At 41.3% G+C, this 19,474-nt stretch overlaps 1 protein-coding gene across 2 annotated transcripts in view; it reads left to right on the forward strand.

Moving 5' to 3' along the window:
• Window positions 1–19,474, forward strand: part of SH3BP5L (SH3 binding domain protein 5 like) — a 214,032-nt gene that overhangs the window by 76,379 nt on the left and 118,179 nt on the right. For both annotated transcript variants that reach the window (XM_044084364.1, XM_044084365.1), the window contains exon 2: window positions 9–71. In XM_044084364.1, coding sequence (XP_043940299.1) covers window positions 9–71 — 63 coding nt within the window. The remainder of the gene's footprint in view (window positions 1–8; window positions 72–19,474) is intronic.

Here is a 19,474-nt window from a genome sequence, read left to right on the forward strand (position 1 = left end):
CTGCACAGGAAGAACTGGAACAGTTGAACCAGGCCAGTGAGCAGATCAACAAATTGGAGCTGCAGCTTGACGTGAGTACCCATCGTTTATCCTTTTGCATAAAGCTGAAAAAGAAAACGGGGAATACATTTGATTCACTTAATTTATTTCAGAGTCTGAATTTGTTTGCAATTGTTTTTTTAAAGAGTTTGCATTTATTTACAGTTTATTTTTTTTACAGCTGTGCTACATTGGACATTTTTTATTTCTTCACTTAATGTTTTGTTTGCCTGTTTACTCAGATCAGTCCTGCTTACCTTCAGTGCCTCAAGGGGATTAGCATTAGTTTTAGTACTTTTTATTGTGTCGTAATATTTAATTTACTAAAAAAATGGATTTTATTATTATATTTAACATTTGTTATCCAGGTAAGTGGACTTGTCTATAGACCCTTTGCAGCCATGACCTGTGCTATAAGGATAATAGTAAATTCCGGATTATGAACAGTTTAGTGTAGTCAATTAAACAGCATATTTTTGAGGGTGAGAAGAAACTGTGGAGTACTGTGAGAAAACTAACACAGCTGTGGGGAGAGCTTGCAAACTCCCCGCAGTGTGGACACCATTCATAAATATTGTATATATCGTCACAGGGGGGTACACAGTAAAACCTGTGTGCATTGCCATGTGCAATTCATAACTGGCCCTCAGACCCGCCTATATGCTATGGAGTGGGGACATGTACAGTTGCATGGCTGCAGAAGTCCAGGTATATAGTTTGTATGCAAATGGAATCTACAGCCTGGTCTGAGATTCACAAACAATTGAATGGCAAACTACACTGTAGAATAAAGAAGGGAAGTTGTATGTGTGCATCAGTGAACAGAGCACTGCGTATATAGCAGTGCAGTACCCAACCGCCAAAAAATTGTGATGGGCTAGTTAGAATAGCATAGCTAAGCAACAAAAATATTAAGGGATAGAAATGCACATCCTGATTTTTGCTGCAGTGCATACAAGCATAGTGCCACAGCCATGCTTACCTCACTCTAGCAGTGTGACACAGCCATGCTGTTCCCAGTGGGAGAAGCTGCTACATCTGATCCTTCATTACTGAAATATGCGAATGACACAGCGTGTGTGGTATGGCAACAGGTACTAAAAGCTGTACGAGTAGCTTCTGCCTGCTGTGACTGCAGTGGTCTGTGGACATGAACTGCACTACCATACCTCCCACACTCTACAGGGACAGAAGCTAGGGTAGAGTTGGGTGCCTGACAGACCAGGGGGTCTGGTGTGTGTCTGTATGTCTTTGTGTCTGTCTGCCTTTGTCTTTCACAGGGGATACTGCTTGTTAATACAGGATCATTGTGCACAATCATTAAAGGGGATGGTATGCAGTATTGCTTGTCTGCAGTCCAGATAGCATGTCACAGTGTTATGAATCATGCTAATTTCAGGATTGCTGACAGGACTGTGCACATAAACTTCGTACACAGCCCCCTTTAAGCATACTTGTCAACCTGTTGGTGCAAGAAATGTGGACAAAGCCAAAAATAATAGGTGGGGGATAAAGGCTCAAAAATTGGGGCCGTTTATTTAATTATTACTCTTATAAACTTGGAAAGTTGTTAGAATGACCGTATTTATGTTAGTATGCATTTTCTGAAGGAAATGAAATCTGATGCTGAAATATCTGTTAATATTTAATTACTTCACTCCTCAGTGATTTGCCATAAAACGCAAATTTATGAGGGGCAGACCAAACATCTGAGGCAAATATCCGAACAGTTAAGAGCTATGCCTTTAAGGGACTGCACACGGTGTTCATGAAGAGCTCAGCACATTCAGAAGGCAGGCTTTAACCCCAGAGCCTTGAGTCGTGAGGCAGAGATCTCATCATTGAACCACCATTCTGTGTTTGTATTCTTCTACATCTCTTAAGAAAAAATTAGCACCTCTACTGAGTTCAGGAAGCTAACAGTTTTTGGATGAATAAAATACATTCATAGCTAAAACTGACAAAAACAGCAGAGAGTAATATTTGTACAGTGTTTAAAGGACACCACAGTACTAGAGAACTTTGCATTGTATAACATGATAACCACTCCAGTATAAAAGCTGCATTTATAATTTGTACAGAAATTGCGGGGGGGGGGGGTGCCAAGCAATAACAGCAGCAATATCTGGTTGATTGAGGTTCGACAAACATTTGGTATTGTTCCGTTTTTTTTTTTTTCTTAAACTATTCTCTGTTTGCTGTAAGGTGTGCAGATATCTGTACAAGGGGGCCAGTGGCATCTACTTCTTAACACTGCTGTCTTCTTCTTCTTTCAGCTTTTCCCGGTTAGGGGTCGCCACAGTGCATCACCTGTCTGCTCATGATTGGCAGTGGAGTTTCACGGTGTCTAATTGCCAGCCCGGCGCCCAACCTTCCACAGAAGGCACACACACACGCATGCACTAGGGCCAATTTAGAGTGTCCAATCCACCTACAGCATGTCTTTGTGATGTGGGAGGAAACCCACGCGACCACAGGGAGGACATGCAGACTGCACAGAAGGCACCCCAGCTGAGGATCGAACCAGAGAATCTCTTGCTGTGAGGCGGCAACGCTAACCACTGCACCACCGTGGCCGCCATCTTCTTAACACTTCTGTATTGTTGGGTATTCAAGGTGTCCAAAGTTCATCAGCTTCTTCATAGTTGTACCAAGCTGCAGTCATATCATTGAAACTGCACGTACTCGTGTTATTCTCTGTTTTAAAACTAAAATGTAATACTTAAAGTGGTATGTTTATTCCATTCATCCTGTTCAGGATCTTGGTAGAATCGAAGTCCATCCCAACAAACTGTGGGCACTAGTTTGAGAACTAGTCCGGCTGGACATTGGAGTTGCAGTGGTATATTTACATTCTTGGTCATTTTACAGTGATGTAGAAGTACAGATTCATAGTATAGTATTGTTTGTGTGTCTCGAACATTTTCTGTGTGTCATGTTAGATAACCCCTGGAGCATATGTCTGTAAGTTACAAATGTAGAAGGAATATCTAGTTAGTTATAGCAAATCAGTTTTAGGTTAGCTGTGTACGCTATTACATTATGGATAAAGCTGTGATCCTGACTTTCTGTGCCTGTGATTTGGTTGTATTAAGGTGCAGGTGTAATTGCCAAGACATGCCAGATAAAACTTTATACTAATTGAATTTTTTATAATGGGAGTAAAGTGGCAAAAGCTTTGACGTTTTAATTGGGCACTTTCACAATGTGAGTGCCTTATAGCTAAATTGTTCATTGTTTGGAAAAGAGGGAGGTGTTTTTTTTTTTCTATCAGCCAAATAAGTCAAGACAGAGTGATTGATAGTTGTACGAATAAAAATAATTTTTAGATTTTACAGCTCTCTTTTGTTAGTGGGATGTGTCTGTTCTTCTAAAGAAGCCCTATAACTTGCTAAAGACTACTACAGGTATACCAAAGAGTTCTGCTTACTGTTGTTTTACTTTAGTAACAAGAAACTTTACATCCAGCTTGAGAACCTAAATATTGACGGTTGTTCTACATTTTCACTGCTGCAGTAGTCTATGGGTAGTGTGAAGAAACTGAACACTGTCATCTGTGTTAGCATGTCTGGCAGGAGATTTGTGCATATTGTCAGATTAACTTGTATTGTATGCCAGCATGCCGAATTGTGAAAATGTAGTTACGTTTTTAAAATGTTGAGTATTTTCCTGTTTGAACAGAATGTTTAAAGAGTCTTGTCACTGCTTTGATACATTTCTAACTGCACATATTGAGAGAGACATTCTAAAGTACAAATGTGGAGAATCGGCTGAACAGTGAGTGATGTCATTAGAATGTTTCTGGCTGCCAATAGAACAGCTGATGGACACAAAAAGTTTTTCTTTTAAATAGCTGACTGTTACATTTTGAAATTAGATAGTTGAAACTGTAGTTTAAGTGCTGACCAGTCAGTGGACACCAGGAAAATGAATTCACCAAAAAAAACTGTAAGCTTGCCTTGGCCTTGCTATTATATCTTAGAATATATCAGGGACAATATTCTTTAGTTGTATCAGGAAAGCTTCGTTATTAAGATACAGTTTTTTTAGAGTCATGGACTCCTATCCTGCAGTTTGATTTTACATTTCTGGTGATTGAATTCTGGTGTTTGAGACATATTCTTTGCAATCTTGTAATCATTTTACTTGCAAAATGTTTTTCATTATGGCTGGAAACCAGTGTTTTCCTTTAGAGATTAGAGAGTGCTTTCACCTGTTTGATACTCCCCCAGTCACCTCAAATAACTGGCTGTTCTGGTCATGGCTATACTTTATTTTGGTAATAATTTTCATAATTGGGCAACCCTTTAGAAGGGCATGAAGACGCTCTGATTGGTGGCAGTGTTACTGTATTATTTTGGGAAAGAGAGATGGCTAAAAATCTGTGTCAGGGTTTTCCAGAAGTGTTTGGATGTGTGAGATTTAAATTTACTGTAAGTGTGAGTCTATCAGAGATCTTAAACTGGGACACTTTGCCCACCCAAATGTATTTTCTTATTACACACTTGAGCAGAGGTGTATAGCCTAGTCCCAGGAAAATAGAGTGTGTTCCTTTTGTGCTCTTAGGGGAAAATTATGAAATATTACTTCTGTTTAAGTGACAGTCTCATTTTGAAGTCATTGCTATTATATTAGATTAGATCAGGGACAGTATTCTTTAGTTAGACTAGGAAAGCTTAGTTATTAAGAGAAGAGTTTTTCTAGAATAATGGACTCCTGCCCTGCAGTTTAATTTTACATTTCCGATGATTGGGTTCTGGTGTTTATTGAAAGCTATTGATTTACTTTCTTGTAATCATTTTTTTTACATATTATTAAATGTTTTTCATTAGTTTACATTCTGGCTGTAAAACAGTGATGTTCTTCATCTCACATTGCTGCAGTCCTAACACTTGGGTAGTCCGCTGTCCCTCGGTCGGCCCGAATATCAGAGTATAAGGCTGACGTCGGTCAAGGCGCATTTGACTGACATCAGAACGTCAGGGTACAAATGCGCATGACCGACGTCATATCCTCAGTCTTTTTTGCCGCATGGTCCGATGCAGAAGCAGTGTTGCAAGTGCCGTTCGGCGTTCTGAAATTTTTCGAATTCGGAGTTTCAGACCGAAGTCAGAGTTGGTTAAGTACCCCGTTGGGGAATATTTTGGTTTTTCTTGCCTCAGTGGTTTACCGGATGTCAGAAAAAGTGAATAACTGTATTTCTTGTGGGAAACAGATACCGCATAGGGATTACCATAATTTGTGTATACCTTGTTTAGGACCTGAGCACGACGTTGTTGGATGCCGCTTTTGTGCTAGGTTTAATAAACGCACTATAAAGCGGAGGTTGGATTGTGCAAGGTTGGTCTTTGGGAAGCGGTGCAATTACAAAATGCCGTTGGATGCTCCGACGCCGGCTTCCTCAAAGAAGCGCAAGGACAAGGCAGTTAAACCTAGGTTAGAGGAGTCGTCCGAACCGGACGCCAGTTCTTTAGAGGTGTCAATGGAACCGGTGGTTCCGACGGAGGCCTCTCTGGAGTCCTAGGGAGAAACTTTGATTTTACAGGATGTGGCCTCCCAGGAGGCAGGGCAGGCTGTAGGGGCTTCTCAAGTAACTGTACTCCCCTCCCTTCCTAAGGGGTCTAGGCCCTCTTTCTGCTTCCAAGGCTTCTCCTAGAGGCAGGTCTAGTTTAGCTTCTGTGGGTGTCACTCCCAGTTCTTCAGGTGCTGTGCCCAAGAAGCACATGCTCAAAATGGCAGAGGATTTAATTACTTTAATTAGAGGCTCTATGCCCCCTCCTGATAAGAGGCCTAGGATGGAACCTGTGTTGGGGGATTATGAGCAGGCTTCGGATGTGTCTGAGTCTTCGGCTGAAGACTTGCAGGAGTATTCTCATTATTCTGATTCTGATGTGGATGATTCTACTCCTTCTGCTTCTCCTCCTGAGGATTTTTCTTTTTCAGAGACCCTTCACTCCATGAGAGAGCATTTTAAATGGGAAGGTCAGGATTTCTCTGATTCCAGGAAAAGGCTTAGGGAATTTTTGTTTTTACCCCAGCATAGGCCTTTAGCTATACCTCCTGTTCTGAATGTGGTGGAAGATGTGTTTGCAGAGGCTTCTCTTAATCCTGATTCTTTGCCTCCTGCTCCTGTTAAACCGGATAGGTATTACAGGGTGCCTGAAGCTCATAAGTATCTTTTTCTGAGTCCTAGGGCAGACCCAGAAACTGTTAGCCAGGGGCCTAAGGGTGTTAAGGCTTCTGTTGTCAAGAATCCGGTTCCTGCAGATAAAGAGGCCAGGGCCTTGGATAGATGGGGAAAGAAAGTTTATACTTCTTCCACTCTAGCCATGAGAGCTTTGAATTGCCAGTTTCACATGTTGAAATATCAAAATTATCTCCTTTCTCAATTGAAATCTAAGGTTGATGCTCTGGCGGAAGGTATTGACTGTAAAGAGTTACAAGATTTAGTGCATGTTTCTGAACAGGTGGGTAAGCATTCTTTGCAATGTGGTTTTGATGCTGTACAGGCCTTGTCTAGGGTGGCTGCCACTGGGTCAGTTCTTCGCAGGCATGCTTGGCTGAGGGATCAAAATTTATCTGACCATGTTAAAACTAGGATTTTGGATGCCCCTTTGCAATCTGATGTCTTGTTTGGTTCTCCTGTTGAGGCAGTTTTAAAGAAAATGGAAGACAAGGCTAAGTCTATGCAGACTGTTAAAGATTTTTTGCAGGTTCAGCCTCCAAAGTTTAGTAGAAATTGGCCTACTAAAGGGTGGACGTATCCTTCTTATGATTCCCAGTCTAGGGGTAGATCTAGACGTGGCAGGGGCAGAGGTCAGGGCTCTTTCAGGCCCAGAACAGGGAGCTCTCCTGCACAGTCTTCGAGTGAGGGCAGGGGTCAGTCCTTTCGTAAACAGACCCAATGACCTACCTTTTCAGCTGCCAGAACCTTCTCGCCTGGCAGCACCTTTGGGAGGAAGGTTGGCACTTTTCAAAGAAAATTGGAGTTGGATTACCCAAGACAAATGGGTACTGGATATCATACGTCACGGTTACAGGTTTTATTTCCATACCTTGCCTCCTTTCAAAGGCATGCCAGACATTCCTCCTCAACAAAGAATAGAGGCTCACAAGCAAATTTCACTGCTACTCCAAATAGGGGCCATACAGCCGGTTCCTATGCCAGAAAGGGGCCTAGGATTTTATTCTCGCCTGTTCCTAGTCCCAAAGAAGGGGAACACGTGGAGACCAATTTTGGATTTGTCTATCCTCAACACTTATCTGGACATTCCCAAGTTCAAAATGTTGACGTTGCAGCAGCTTTTACCTCTGCTGGGCAAAGATCATTGGATGGTAACTTTGGATCTCAAGGAGGCTTACCTTCATGTTCCTATCAGACTAAGTTGCAGGAAGTATCTGCGTTTTCGAGCTGGGACTTCTCACTATCAGTTCTCTGCATTGCCCTTTGGCTTATCTACTGCCCAGAGTGTTCACGAAAGTTCTGGCTCCAGTGATAGCTTTCTTCAGGCTAAAAGGAATACAGATCTATCCTTATTTGGACGACTGCCTGATTCTGGCTCAAGGAAGGGAAGAGCTTCTTCATCATTTGGAATATGTGATAGCAGTGCTAAGATGCCTGGGGTATTCTGTGAACGAAATAAAGTCCAGTCTAGTACCCTCTCAAGACATGTGCTTTCTGGGTGTGAGACTGAATACAGCATCCCAGATGGCCTTTTTAACCCCGGACAAACAAAAGAGTCTATCCCTTTACTTCCATCAGCTATCTCATCAGTCCGGGCTGACTGCAAGGACAGTCCTTCAAGCCTTAGGGTTCATGGCATCTTGTATTCTGGTGCTTCCCAATGCCAAACTGCATATGAGGAAGCTACAATGGTATCTCAAAAATGTATGGACACAGCACTGCCAGGATCTGGACACTGTCATTCAAATAATACCTTGCATTCAAAAGGAATTTTTGTGGTGGGCTCAGGAATGTCACCTAAACAAGGGACTCTCTGTGACCCGGCCAGAGGCGAGTCAGATTTTAACAACAGATGCCTCAGACATAGCTTGGGGAGCTCATCTAAATGGAAAGTGGATACAAGACAAGTGGCCTGCCAGACTACAACATCTACATATCAACATGAAGGAGATGTTAGCAGTCCAGTTTGCATTAATAGCTTTCAAGGATTTACTTCTTCCAGGGCAGGTGTTGATTCTAACAGACAACACAACTGTCATGTGGTACATCAACAAGCAAGGGGGAACACATTCTTCTTATCCTCTATGCAGGCAAGCAATGATTTTGTGGGAGACTGCTCTCAGTTTGCAACTAAGTCTTCAGGCAAGGTTTCTGCCGGGAGCACAGAACTCCTTAGCAGATGTGTTAAGCAGACAAATCATGGATCCCCACGAGTGGAAACTGGATCTTCATGTATTTCAGAAATTGACAGTGTCCTGGGGAACTCCAGACATAGATCTGTTCGCTTCTCCACTAAACCACCAGCTGCCAAAGTTTTGCACAAAGCGGTTTCATCCCACAGCTTGGAAAGTGGATGCTCTTTCTTTCAGTTGGAAAAATCTTCATGTGTATGCCTTTCCACCTCTGCCTCTCCTCCCAAAGGTACTTCTGAAGGTCAGACAGGACAAGCCAAGGATGATTTTGATAGCTCCAGACTGGCCTCGACAGCACTGGTACCCACTACTGAGAAGTCTAGTACGGAAGCCTCCATGGCCTTTGCCTTTGATTCCACATCTGTTGTCCCAGGAGGACAGTCATTTGCTCAATGTCAAACTTCACTCTCTTCACCTAACAGCATGGCATATTCTGTTTTAAACCATAGAGGGTCTCAACTTCCACAACAAGTTTTGAATGTGATTTTGGAAGCTAGAAGGCCTAGTACAAGGAAAGTGTACGCAGATAAATGGAAGAGATTTTTATTTTGGAGTGCAGCTAAGGATTTGGATGTTTCTGAGCCTGATTTAAGTGTGGCTCTTCAATATCTTTCTGAGTTATTGGACAAAGGTTTGTCCTTCTCTTCTATTAAGATTCATGCTGCAGCAATTTCAGCTCACTACGATTGTGACCCACCATTGTTTTCTCATCCTTTATTCAAGCAATTTCTTAGAGGGGCAAAGAATATAAGACCCCCACGAAGAGCTCCTACTCCTGCTTGGGATCTCAATTTTGTGTTGGAGAAACTCACTCTACAACCTTTTGAGCCTGCAGCTACTGCTGAGTTGAAATATTTGTCATGGAAGACTGCTTTTTTGTTGGCCATTACCTCTGCAAGAAGGGTTTCTGAATTGCAGGCCCTTATGGCAGTTGAGCCTTTCTTAATTTTCCACAAGGATAGGGTATCTTTACGCACTAATCCTTCCTTTATGCCTAAAGTGGTTTCTAGTGTGGCTTTAAACCAAACTATTCATTTGCCTACTTTTTATGCAAATCCCCAAACTAAAGGGGAAAAGATTTTGCACACTTTAGATGTTCACAGGCAGTTGCGATATTATTTGGACAGAACTAAAGGGTTCAGACAATCTCAGCAGTTATTAGTTTCTTTTGCTTTGTGCTCTCAGGGCAAGCCGTGTCAAAACAAACTATTTCTAAGTGGATTGGATTTTGCATTGCTTTCTGTTATTCCCATCATGGCAAAGAGATTCCAGCTGGGATTAGACCTCATTCCACTAGGGCTACTGCCACTTCAACAGCTTTTTTGAGGGGGGTGGCTACTAAGGATATTTTGGAGGCAGCCACTTGGAGTTCAGTGCATACCTTCTCTAGGCATTACCACCTTCCATTGTACTCTAAATCCAGGGCTGGTTTTGCCACTGCTGTGTTGCAGGGCATTTTGGCAGCTCCTGCTTCATTATAGTTTAGCCATCCTCCCTTACCTCTGCTTTGGGATTCTACCCAAGTGTTAGGACTGCAGCAATGTGAGATGAAGAACATAGTACAGTTTTGTACCTACCATAAATGTAGATGTTCGAAGATCCACATTGCTGCAGTCCAATTTACCCTCCCTCCTTCCCCTCTGTTGTTTGAGGTGGTTGTGTGGGTTGGGTTATCCATCTGAGGTATATTGCATTTTGTATATTGCATTTTGTATATATTGTATATATTATACATATTTTTGGTGTTAGGCTAGTTGGTTGTTTAGTTGTGGTCTATGGGTTTTGACCTTTCTTTTTAGGGTCTTCTGACATCTGGGGCAAGAAAAGACTGAGGATATGACGTCGGTCATGCGCATTTGTACCCTGACGTTCTGATGTCAGTCAAATGCGCCTTGACCGACGTCAGCCTTATACTCTGATATTCGGGCCGACCGAGGGACAGCGGACTACCCAAGTGTTAGGACTGCAGCAATGTGGATCTTCGAACATCTACATTTATGGTAGGTACAAAACTGTACTTTTTTCTTTAGAGATTAGAGTGTGCTTCTACCTGCTTGATACTCCCCAGGTCCCCTTGAAGGCCCAGTCACATATGGTCATAGCTATCATTTATTGTGATTTAATTTTTATACTGGGACACCCCTTTAGAAGGGGATGAAGACACTCTGATTGGTGGCAGCATTACCGTATTATTTTGGGAAAGGGACACAGATGGAAATCTGTCAGGCTTTTTCCCAGAAGTGTTTCGATGTGTGAGTGTATCAGAGGTCTTAAATTGGGACATTTTGCTCTGGTGTGTGTAATAACAAAGTACATTTGGAGTGGACGGAGGTATATAGTCCAGTCCCAGGAAAACGGAGCATGTTCCTGTTGTGCTTTTATGGGAATATTGTAAAATATTACTTTGTTTAAGTGACGGTCTCCTATTGGAGTCAGTAGTGAGGAATGAAGCTCCTTAGTTACTGACCCAGGTTAGGAAGGACGTCACATTTATTTGTTAGTCGGGTAAGGTGTTAGCCAGACGTCACATTTAATTGGTGGCAGTCTGGGATATAGCTGGATGTCACAGGTAGTGTCCTGCTAAGGACACAGCACCTGGCCATCTTGCCAAAGCTGTAACTCCTCTACCTTTCACTCACTCTGGCTGCTGATAGGCTGTTACCATTTTTAGAGGGAAGTGTATTTGCAGCCAGAGTGAGGTAAATCTTTAGTTTCTTGCTAGCTTGAGGAACAGTATCTCTCTGGCTTCAGAGGAACAGCAGTTGGTCAAAAGTTTATTGCCTAACAGATGAGACCCCTTTTTAGGGACACCTTCCTCTCAATTCTAATATCTATGGTATTATTCTTGATCTACCTTAATATTAAAAAAAGAACATCTATATGTAGTATTCCAAGTTAAGAGTACCAGCTTTTATCAGGAATTGTATGTACTTCTGCTCTGTTTGCTTGCCTTATTTTTCATTTTTATGTGGAAATTTGTATTTGGGCTGAGTTTTTAAATTTGGAATAAGTTTGTTTTTCCTGCTTTTACAGTCTTTAACAGAATTAGATAGAGATAATAAATGTTCTATGATACTTCTGACTACAAGTTTAAGGTTTGGTGACACCATTTGCATTGTACTACTTGTGTTTACTTGTTATGAGAAGGAAAGTGTGCTTGGTGCTTACAAGTGAATACTTAACCTTCTACCAGTGTTACTGAGCTTACTGTACCAGTAATCCAGTTTCATCTTTGGCTACAACATGGATAATATTCCTAGCCTGTCTTCTTCTACTCTGCTTGTACCTAAAAAGAAAAAAAGTAAAATTATTGCCCCAACCTACAGTTAGTGACTCTGGCATGGCCAAAGACTGTTCCACAGACCACTTTCCTATTGCTGTAATGGTCACTCTGGACTGGGATTTAGACACATCCTTGGCCTGTTCCACTACCTGTTACACTTTGGTAAAAGAGTTGCACAAGAAAGAGACCTCTTGCCTGGGATTATAGACTGTCATTTGACCATTCTCCCAGTAGGGATATTCCTAGAAAAAAACAAACAAAAACGTATGGACAGATGATCAGGTTGTTTCTCTATACAAGTCAGATGTTATATCTTTAGCTGTGAGTGTTTTGTAGTAGGTTTTGGGGGCTTTTTGCCTTTTCACATTTTTAGTGCAGCTATGGCCAGAAAACAGTACATGTTTTCAGCAAATGAGGATTCTGACAGAGATGGGGTGATTCTCCTTATAAATTTATCACCCACGACGCTGACACTTCAGATGGTGAACCTGAAGTTAAACCTAGATGAGTTTGTTCCTTTGTTTTTTGTTCTCCAAAGCAAAAACGCAGGGAAGTTTTTGCTTTGGAGAAAACAGTGGCTCCATGAGAACTAGACATATTTTATAATCTGTTAGAGGATGTGGTTCCTAATTCTGCAGTTATTCTGCCTATTTTGACAGCTCTTAAAGACACTTTTTTAAAGCTGCCTGCAAAGCTGTTGACTCACTGTCTGCAGTACCAAAGTTGTTAAGCAGTGTGGGGTTTATCCAGGTTATAAATGTCTTTTTAGTTTTAAATGTCAGCTAATCCTGCTGCAGTAACTCCAGTAGTAACAGCTCTTTGGTTTGCTCTAACCCAGCACCCTGTGATGAGGAGGGCAGATGATTAGACAAACAAGGTAAGAGACTGTTTGCTTCCACTATGTTAGCCTTTAGGATTGTGAATTATCAGGGCTATATGTAGAAGTTTGTGTTAAAAGATGTTTATATTTTGGAAGAATTTGTTGCTTCATTGTCTCCAAGCCTTATTTGAATTGGAGTGTTTATAATGTGACTCAGGTTTCTAAACATGCTCCGAGTAGTATGTATGATCATGCTGACACTGTGCTTAGAGCTTTTGCTAATGTGGTTTTAACAAGATTTGTTTGATTGTATATGTGTGTGAATGAGAGGGAGGATAGAGGAATGGTGAGGATGCAGGGAGTAGAGGTGGCGAAGGTGGATGAGTTTAAATACTTGGGATCAACAGTTCAGAGTAATGGTGAAGTGTGGAAGAGAGGTGAAAAAGAGAGTACAGGCAGGACGGAGTTCTAATTCAGGTGTCTTGTAACTTGATTCTAAAACTAGGGATCCAAAATTCCTAAGGCTGTGTGGACTAATGAAGAAATCTGGAGCCCAGTGCAGATTCAGAAATGCAACTTGGGCTCAGCACATTGCAGGACTTGACAATCTTAACAATGACAATGCCATTATAAAATATTCAAGCAGCAGAGTGACCTGTTAAAATGTATTGGCCTTCCTGATATGGCCAGTAGTTCAGCTTTTTGCCTGTACAAATAAAGCAGGAGGTGTTTGGTGGAAGTGCCTGTAGCCCACAGTGCTGATATTGGTGGAGCTGCATTTCAAGATGCGAATATTTGTGTGGGGAGTGACTGACTGTGTGTATGTGCAATTGTCATCTTTGGCTGTCCCTTTCATACCTTGAGGGCAATTCCAAGTTAGCTGCTTAAAAAAAATCAAATGGGACATTTAGTACAGCCCCAGAACATACAATCATTGTGCTTGTGATCAGAAAAAGGCATGCGTGACAGTTTTCTGTGTCATGAGTGCAGTAATATGGCTGGCATAGAAGTGCTGCTGTGGTGATGATCAGCTCCACCTAGATATCAGAACTGGTAATGTGTACTGGCTAAATGCCTGCGGTATCAGTCTGACATATAGGTGGAGCTATGGGATGAGTGGTTTCTCAGAATTAACATGATGAGCTCAGCAGTTATTAGCTTATGTGTCAGTAAAAGGTAGTAAGATTCATTACTTGTTAGAGGGGGTGCTTGTACTCCATAGACTTGTCGTATTGGCATAGTGTCTGGTAGTCTGTGGAGTACTCTACCTGTGGAATGATGCAGTACTGGGGAAGTAGAGCTGGAATTTAGGATCAAGATGACCTTAGACTTTATGGAATCCAGCCCCATGTCTGTTAATTTAAAACATGCGATAATGCCCTTTCTCAAGTATTTTCATACAATTTGGCAGGACCAAATATCTAAGCAGAATGAAATGATTAATGCCCGTCTTTGTAAAATTTCAGAAATTCGTGGAATCAGCAAAGTCTCCTAGGCAGACGTTTGCCAGTTTGGCATAGCTTGCAGCATTCTGAAGCCAGTAAGCAGGTTGTTGCTAAAAGGTATTGAAAGATGTTAAGTCCCTTGCATAAATCTGAAGTAAGATGGCAGCAGACTGGCTGTAAATCACCCAGCTGCACTTTTTAAAGTAATGTATCACCTTTCTAATTGTAATAATTTTAACACAAGATATATTTTTCTGTGCTGAAGAATGTGAACTGGCTCCTCATTTATTTTCTACTAAAATTTCTCTTTGCTTAATTTTTTTTCTTTTTCCTAATACCTGTTAAAGGGAGGAATCTTTATATTTTATTTGGAAAGAGTTTGCCATTCCTGACATTAATGGCCTGAATTCTTTGATCTCCAGCATGTATAATAATAATTCCTCTTTGGACCCATGTTCCATTTCAGTTTGTAGTGGCATCCCTAGAGGCCATAGGTCCACTTATTTATGAGATCATCACCTCCTCTCTGACACTCTATGTATTCAGCTGTAGTTTGAAAGAGGCATTGGTGACCCCAATCCTTCTAAAGTTTATTTTAGATTCTGATCGACTTGATAATTATCGTCCCGTCTCTAACCTCCTATTTTTAGGGGAAGGTTCTTGAATTTTGACCAGTCGGACTATTGTAGATCTGTTTTCATTCTGGATTTAGGGCAAGACTTAGCACTGAGACAGCTCTCACTAGAGTTTTTATTAAGTATCCTCAATGCGAGATCAGTGATAATCTATTTTGGCCCTTTTAGATCTCTTTATCATCATTTAACTTAGTGGACCATTCCTTTCTTTTAGATAAACTAGAGCGTTTTTGTGGCCTTTCTGGTACCTCCTGGATTGGTTCGCTTCTTGCCTATCAAGACATACCCAGAGTGTTCTGTCAGATGTGGATTCTTGGTCTGCTTGTTTTCTGGTTTCTGGGGTTGCACAAGTCATTTTTATTCTTGGTCCTTTGTTTATTGCCACTAGGAGGTGATATTCATTCAAGATATCTTTATTGTCAGCACTTTACTGATGCCACAGCTGTACTTCTCGTTCCCTTAGGATTCTTTGTGGTGCCTTAATTCGTTTTCTTATGGTTTAGAATTCATCCGCAATTAGATTGTCAGCAATAGACTTAATCCTAACTCTTCTAAAATAGTAGCAGTGATGATTCATGCTATTCTGAGAAACTCCTCCCTTTCAGTTTTGTCACATGATATTTGACATCTTGGTAACAAACTGAGTTGGGTGTCTAAGCTGTGTGATCACAGCTTGATTCTTGACTACTGGCTGATTCTCAAGGATCATATTTCAGCTATCACCAAATCATCTTATTTCCATCTTTGTAACATCTCCTTGATCAAGCACCTCATTCCTCCTGATGTCCTTCCTGTTGTGTTCCTTGCTTTAATATCGTCTCGCTTGGACTACTGTAATTCTTTACTTGTTGGTTTTCTAGTGTCTGAGATTACATGTTTACAACCTGTGCAAAACTTTGCTGCATGTTTACTTTCTGGTGTTCCAATACATTATCATATCACACCAGTTCTGCAGAGTTTCCACTGGCTTCCTGTAAGATATTGCATGATGTATACGATTCTTATTATGGTATACCCTTAACTTTACCATCTTAGTCCACCTTACTTGAAGGAACCTCTACACATTTATAATCTTCCCTGTTCACTTCTTTCAGTTGACAAGATCATCTGGTCATACCAACATATAATTTGTACTCCACTGGTGGTTGTTTTAGTTACAAATGGCCTGTCCTATGGACTCTTCTTTTTGGGTGGCTTTGTGAAATATCTGCCATTGCAAGCTTTAATTGTGCTCTTAAAACTTGCATGTTTGTTACTTATTCATGAATCTATGTAATATTTAACTTTTAGTTTTAGCAGCAGTTCCTTGGGACCCTAAGTGGAAGAGAGAAGAGTTGGCTGGGGATGGGACTGGAGTGAGCAGCTGGATCTGGGTTATCCATTCGGGGGGTGAATTGGTGATTAGGTCAGTTACTTGAGTGTTACCTGTTTGGATAGATGGGTGGTAGCCTCAGAGTTAGGACTGCAGAGATGTATCTTATTAGGAGTGCATGTTAGGGGCATGGACAGTCACTAATAACATGCTTATTAGCTGGTGTGAGTGAAGTGCATTTGCTAGCAGTAAGGGGGGGGAGAACGGTTAGCATTTTTTTTTATAGGCAGCTGAAGATGATGCAGTATAGGTGCTTATATCCTGTTCCTTATAGGCTGCGTGAGGTATAGGTCTCCACCTCTGGGATGTAGCCCCACACTGGTAGCCTTTTATACACTAGTATTGCAGTACTGGTGAAACGAGACAATACCTTACTGCTCAACTTCTTTGCTTAAGTAGTTCTAGACAAATCTAGAAATGATGGGGGCAAAGGACAAAATCAGGGACAGTTTTCAAATGTTTCCGTATTATACTTTTATACGGATGCAAAACCTGCTATATTAATTTTCTTGACAATAGGAAATAGAATGTTTTACATCTGCATGTTTTACATCTACATATAGCGCATAAATATGAGGCAAAAATTAGGGTTGTTCCGTAAAATCCAGGATATTTGAGAAGTACGGTCCTCAGGCAAAAACAGTGTTCCTCTACAGAAGTAACTGCTTTAAAAGCTGTTGGGCACTTCATTTTGCCATACTGTTTGTAAGTGTGCCAAACTGAAGTTCTAACAGCAGTTTTACCCCTGCCAATGTTCTTTGCTAGCTGGCACTGCCCTCTGTAACTATCTTGGGAGCAAGACCCTATCTTAACAGTACTTTGGTGTTGTTAACAAGATTTTAAGCATCTCTAAGTGCTGCCGAGATTGGGTCTGTAGTTAGGAAAGCAAATAACGCGTTTCTTTTTCCTGATTTTTGGAGCACTGCAGTGCTTCAAACACACACACACACACACACACACACACACACACACACACACACACACACACACACACACACACACACACAAATCTTGAAAAAGGACACTTAAGGAGTGTTGAAGTAACGCAGTTCTCTCTTCTTTTTCAGATTTTGGTGTTCTTGTTTATGTTATATATTAAACTGAGGGAAAAAGTCTTGTATTAATGTGTTAAAAGCATCCGGTATGTTCTATAGTATTCAAACAACCGAACACAGATTTTCATGTTAACGTTTTGATAGTTAAAAAAAAAAAAAAAAATTGTAAATAATAGTATTAAACACTTTTCAAGCCTGCTGTTTTTGAAGCTCCTGGATTTCAGAATGATTTTACATTCATAGACTAAAACTGGGCATGATTTTGGAATCTTGGACTGAAACGGGACTACTTTTTTTATTTAGCTTTCTTGATTAATGTGATGTCATTCTCCAAGGATAATGCTGCAGTATGAACAAAAGATTTTAATAATTTAAGTCTTTAATAATTGGCTTAGTTTCTGATGTCATTCTAAGGGGATGCAATATTTGTCAGCTTCGAAGGAGATGGTCAACAGAACATGCTTCTTTGCCAGGGATGGTCTGCACCTCTCCCCTCTAAGCTTTCGAATATTAGCTAAAACATTGTCTTCCCCCATAGTGCCGTTTTTTAGGCAATGCCAAACTGAAAGTACTTCTGATATAGCAAATCCAAACCAAGAAAATCTAAAGGTATGACTGCTAAATGCTAGGAGTCTAAACAAAACACTCCACTCCCTAGATGCTCTCTTCACCCTAGAGAATGCTGATGTCTGTGCGGTTGCTGAGGCATGGTTTAAAGCTGTGGAAAGCACACCCAACAGTGCAAAGTTATAAAGTCTTCCATGCATTTAGACCAGCTACTACACAGACAGGGACTGAAAATGGAGGTGTCTCTATTTACATAAAAAAATAAATGCACTTGAGCTTCTCCATGTTCAAATCTCCATAGGCAAAGTCCAATATCACTTCCTTACCAGCTATAGGTACCCCTCTATGATCCAGGAAACCCATACTATGTATTTAAACTTATTAGAAGCATGAACCATTCAACCCAATACCATATTCATGGGCGACTTTAATTGCACCACTGTTAACTGGGACTCCTATATGACACTAAATGTACAGGCAGAGATTCCTGGATTTTGTAAGCACAAACTCCCTGAACCAGATAGTTGGTGCACCAACCAGGGGTGCAGCTATACTGGATCTGGTCCTCACTAATGCAGGAGAGTGCTGCACACCCCCTACAGTAATGTCTTCTCTAGTAAGGTCAGACCACAAAATGGTCTCCTTTGAAGTAAAAATAAAACCTGGACCCTCAGATAAACCTGGAATATTCAGGAACTACTCTTAAGGCTAACCTCCTGCTGTTGAGTGATAACCTGGCAAAATATCAAGAACCCATATACCTTGAAAACACTGCTGCCTATGCAGAACTTCACAGAAACCCTGTACAAGCATGTTAATAGCCGCATAGAGGCAGCTGTACCCACCAGGAAGAAGTACAGAATTAAGTCAAAAAACAAGCCACCCTGGTGGAATCACAAAATCAATTGGCTGTATAACAGAAGGAAGAAAATCATGGCAAAAATTAGGAGATGCAGCACCCAGCAGGATAAAAGCACTCTCATCAAACTAAACAAACATCTTGGAGAACAAATAGTCTACCAAAGCAAAATTTGAGGTGAATCTGGCCTCCCAGGCCAAGGACCACCACAAGGCATTCTTTAGCTATGTCTGCAACCTCAAAATACACAGTTGTGTTCAGAGCTCATTGTAAATGGAGCCACCTATACTGAGCCAGAAGGTAAAGCAAACCTACTTGCCGATAAATTCAGCTCCAACTTTACCCCTCTCTCTCCCCCTCAACCTTCCCTCAGGAAACACCATCTAATATAACTCCCCTGCTATCACTAGGGAACAGGTCCTTAATGCTTTCTCTAAGGCCAAGAACATTGCATCAGTGGGCCCAGACAATATCCCAAGATGCCTTCTAAATAGCGTGAAGCATGACCTATCAGGGCCTCTGGAATTGCTGTTTAACTATAGTCTCCAAAGAGGCTTTGTGCGCATGAATGGAGAACAACAACAGTCATGCAAAGGTAGGCCATCTGCAGACCCTGGGAACTACAGACCCATAAATCTCACTAGTCGTATATGTAAAACCATGGAAAGCATTATCATGGAAATGATTAATAATGATATAGTAAACCTTCAGACACTGGACCCAACCCAGTTTAGTTTTGTCAAGGGCAGATCATGCTTATTCAACCTGTTGGACTTCTTTGAGAAGGTCACCAAAGCAGTGGTTGAGGGCAAAATGGTTTACACCGCCTACCCTGACCTGGCTAAGGCTTTTGACACAGTATCCCACTCTGGCATCATTGACAAACTTAAAAGGTTAGGTACAAACTTGTGTGTCACCCGGTGGATAGCCAACTGGCTCACAGAAAGGACCCAAGAAATTAGAATTGGGGAATCCACCTCTACAAAGAGGCCAGTCACAAGTGGAGTCCTTCAGGGATCAGTC

This window comes from Protopterus annectens, chromosome 9.part0, assembly GCF_019279795.1.
Source record: "Protopterus annectens isolate FY-2018-M chromosome 9.part0, PAN1.0, whole genome shotgun sequence".
Classification (NCBI taxonomy): Eukaryota; Metazoa; Chordata; order Ceratodontiformes; family Protopteridae; genus Protopterus; species Protopterus annectens.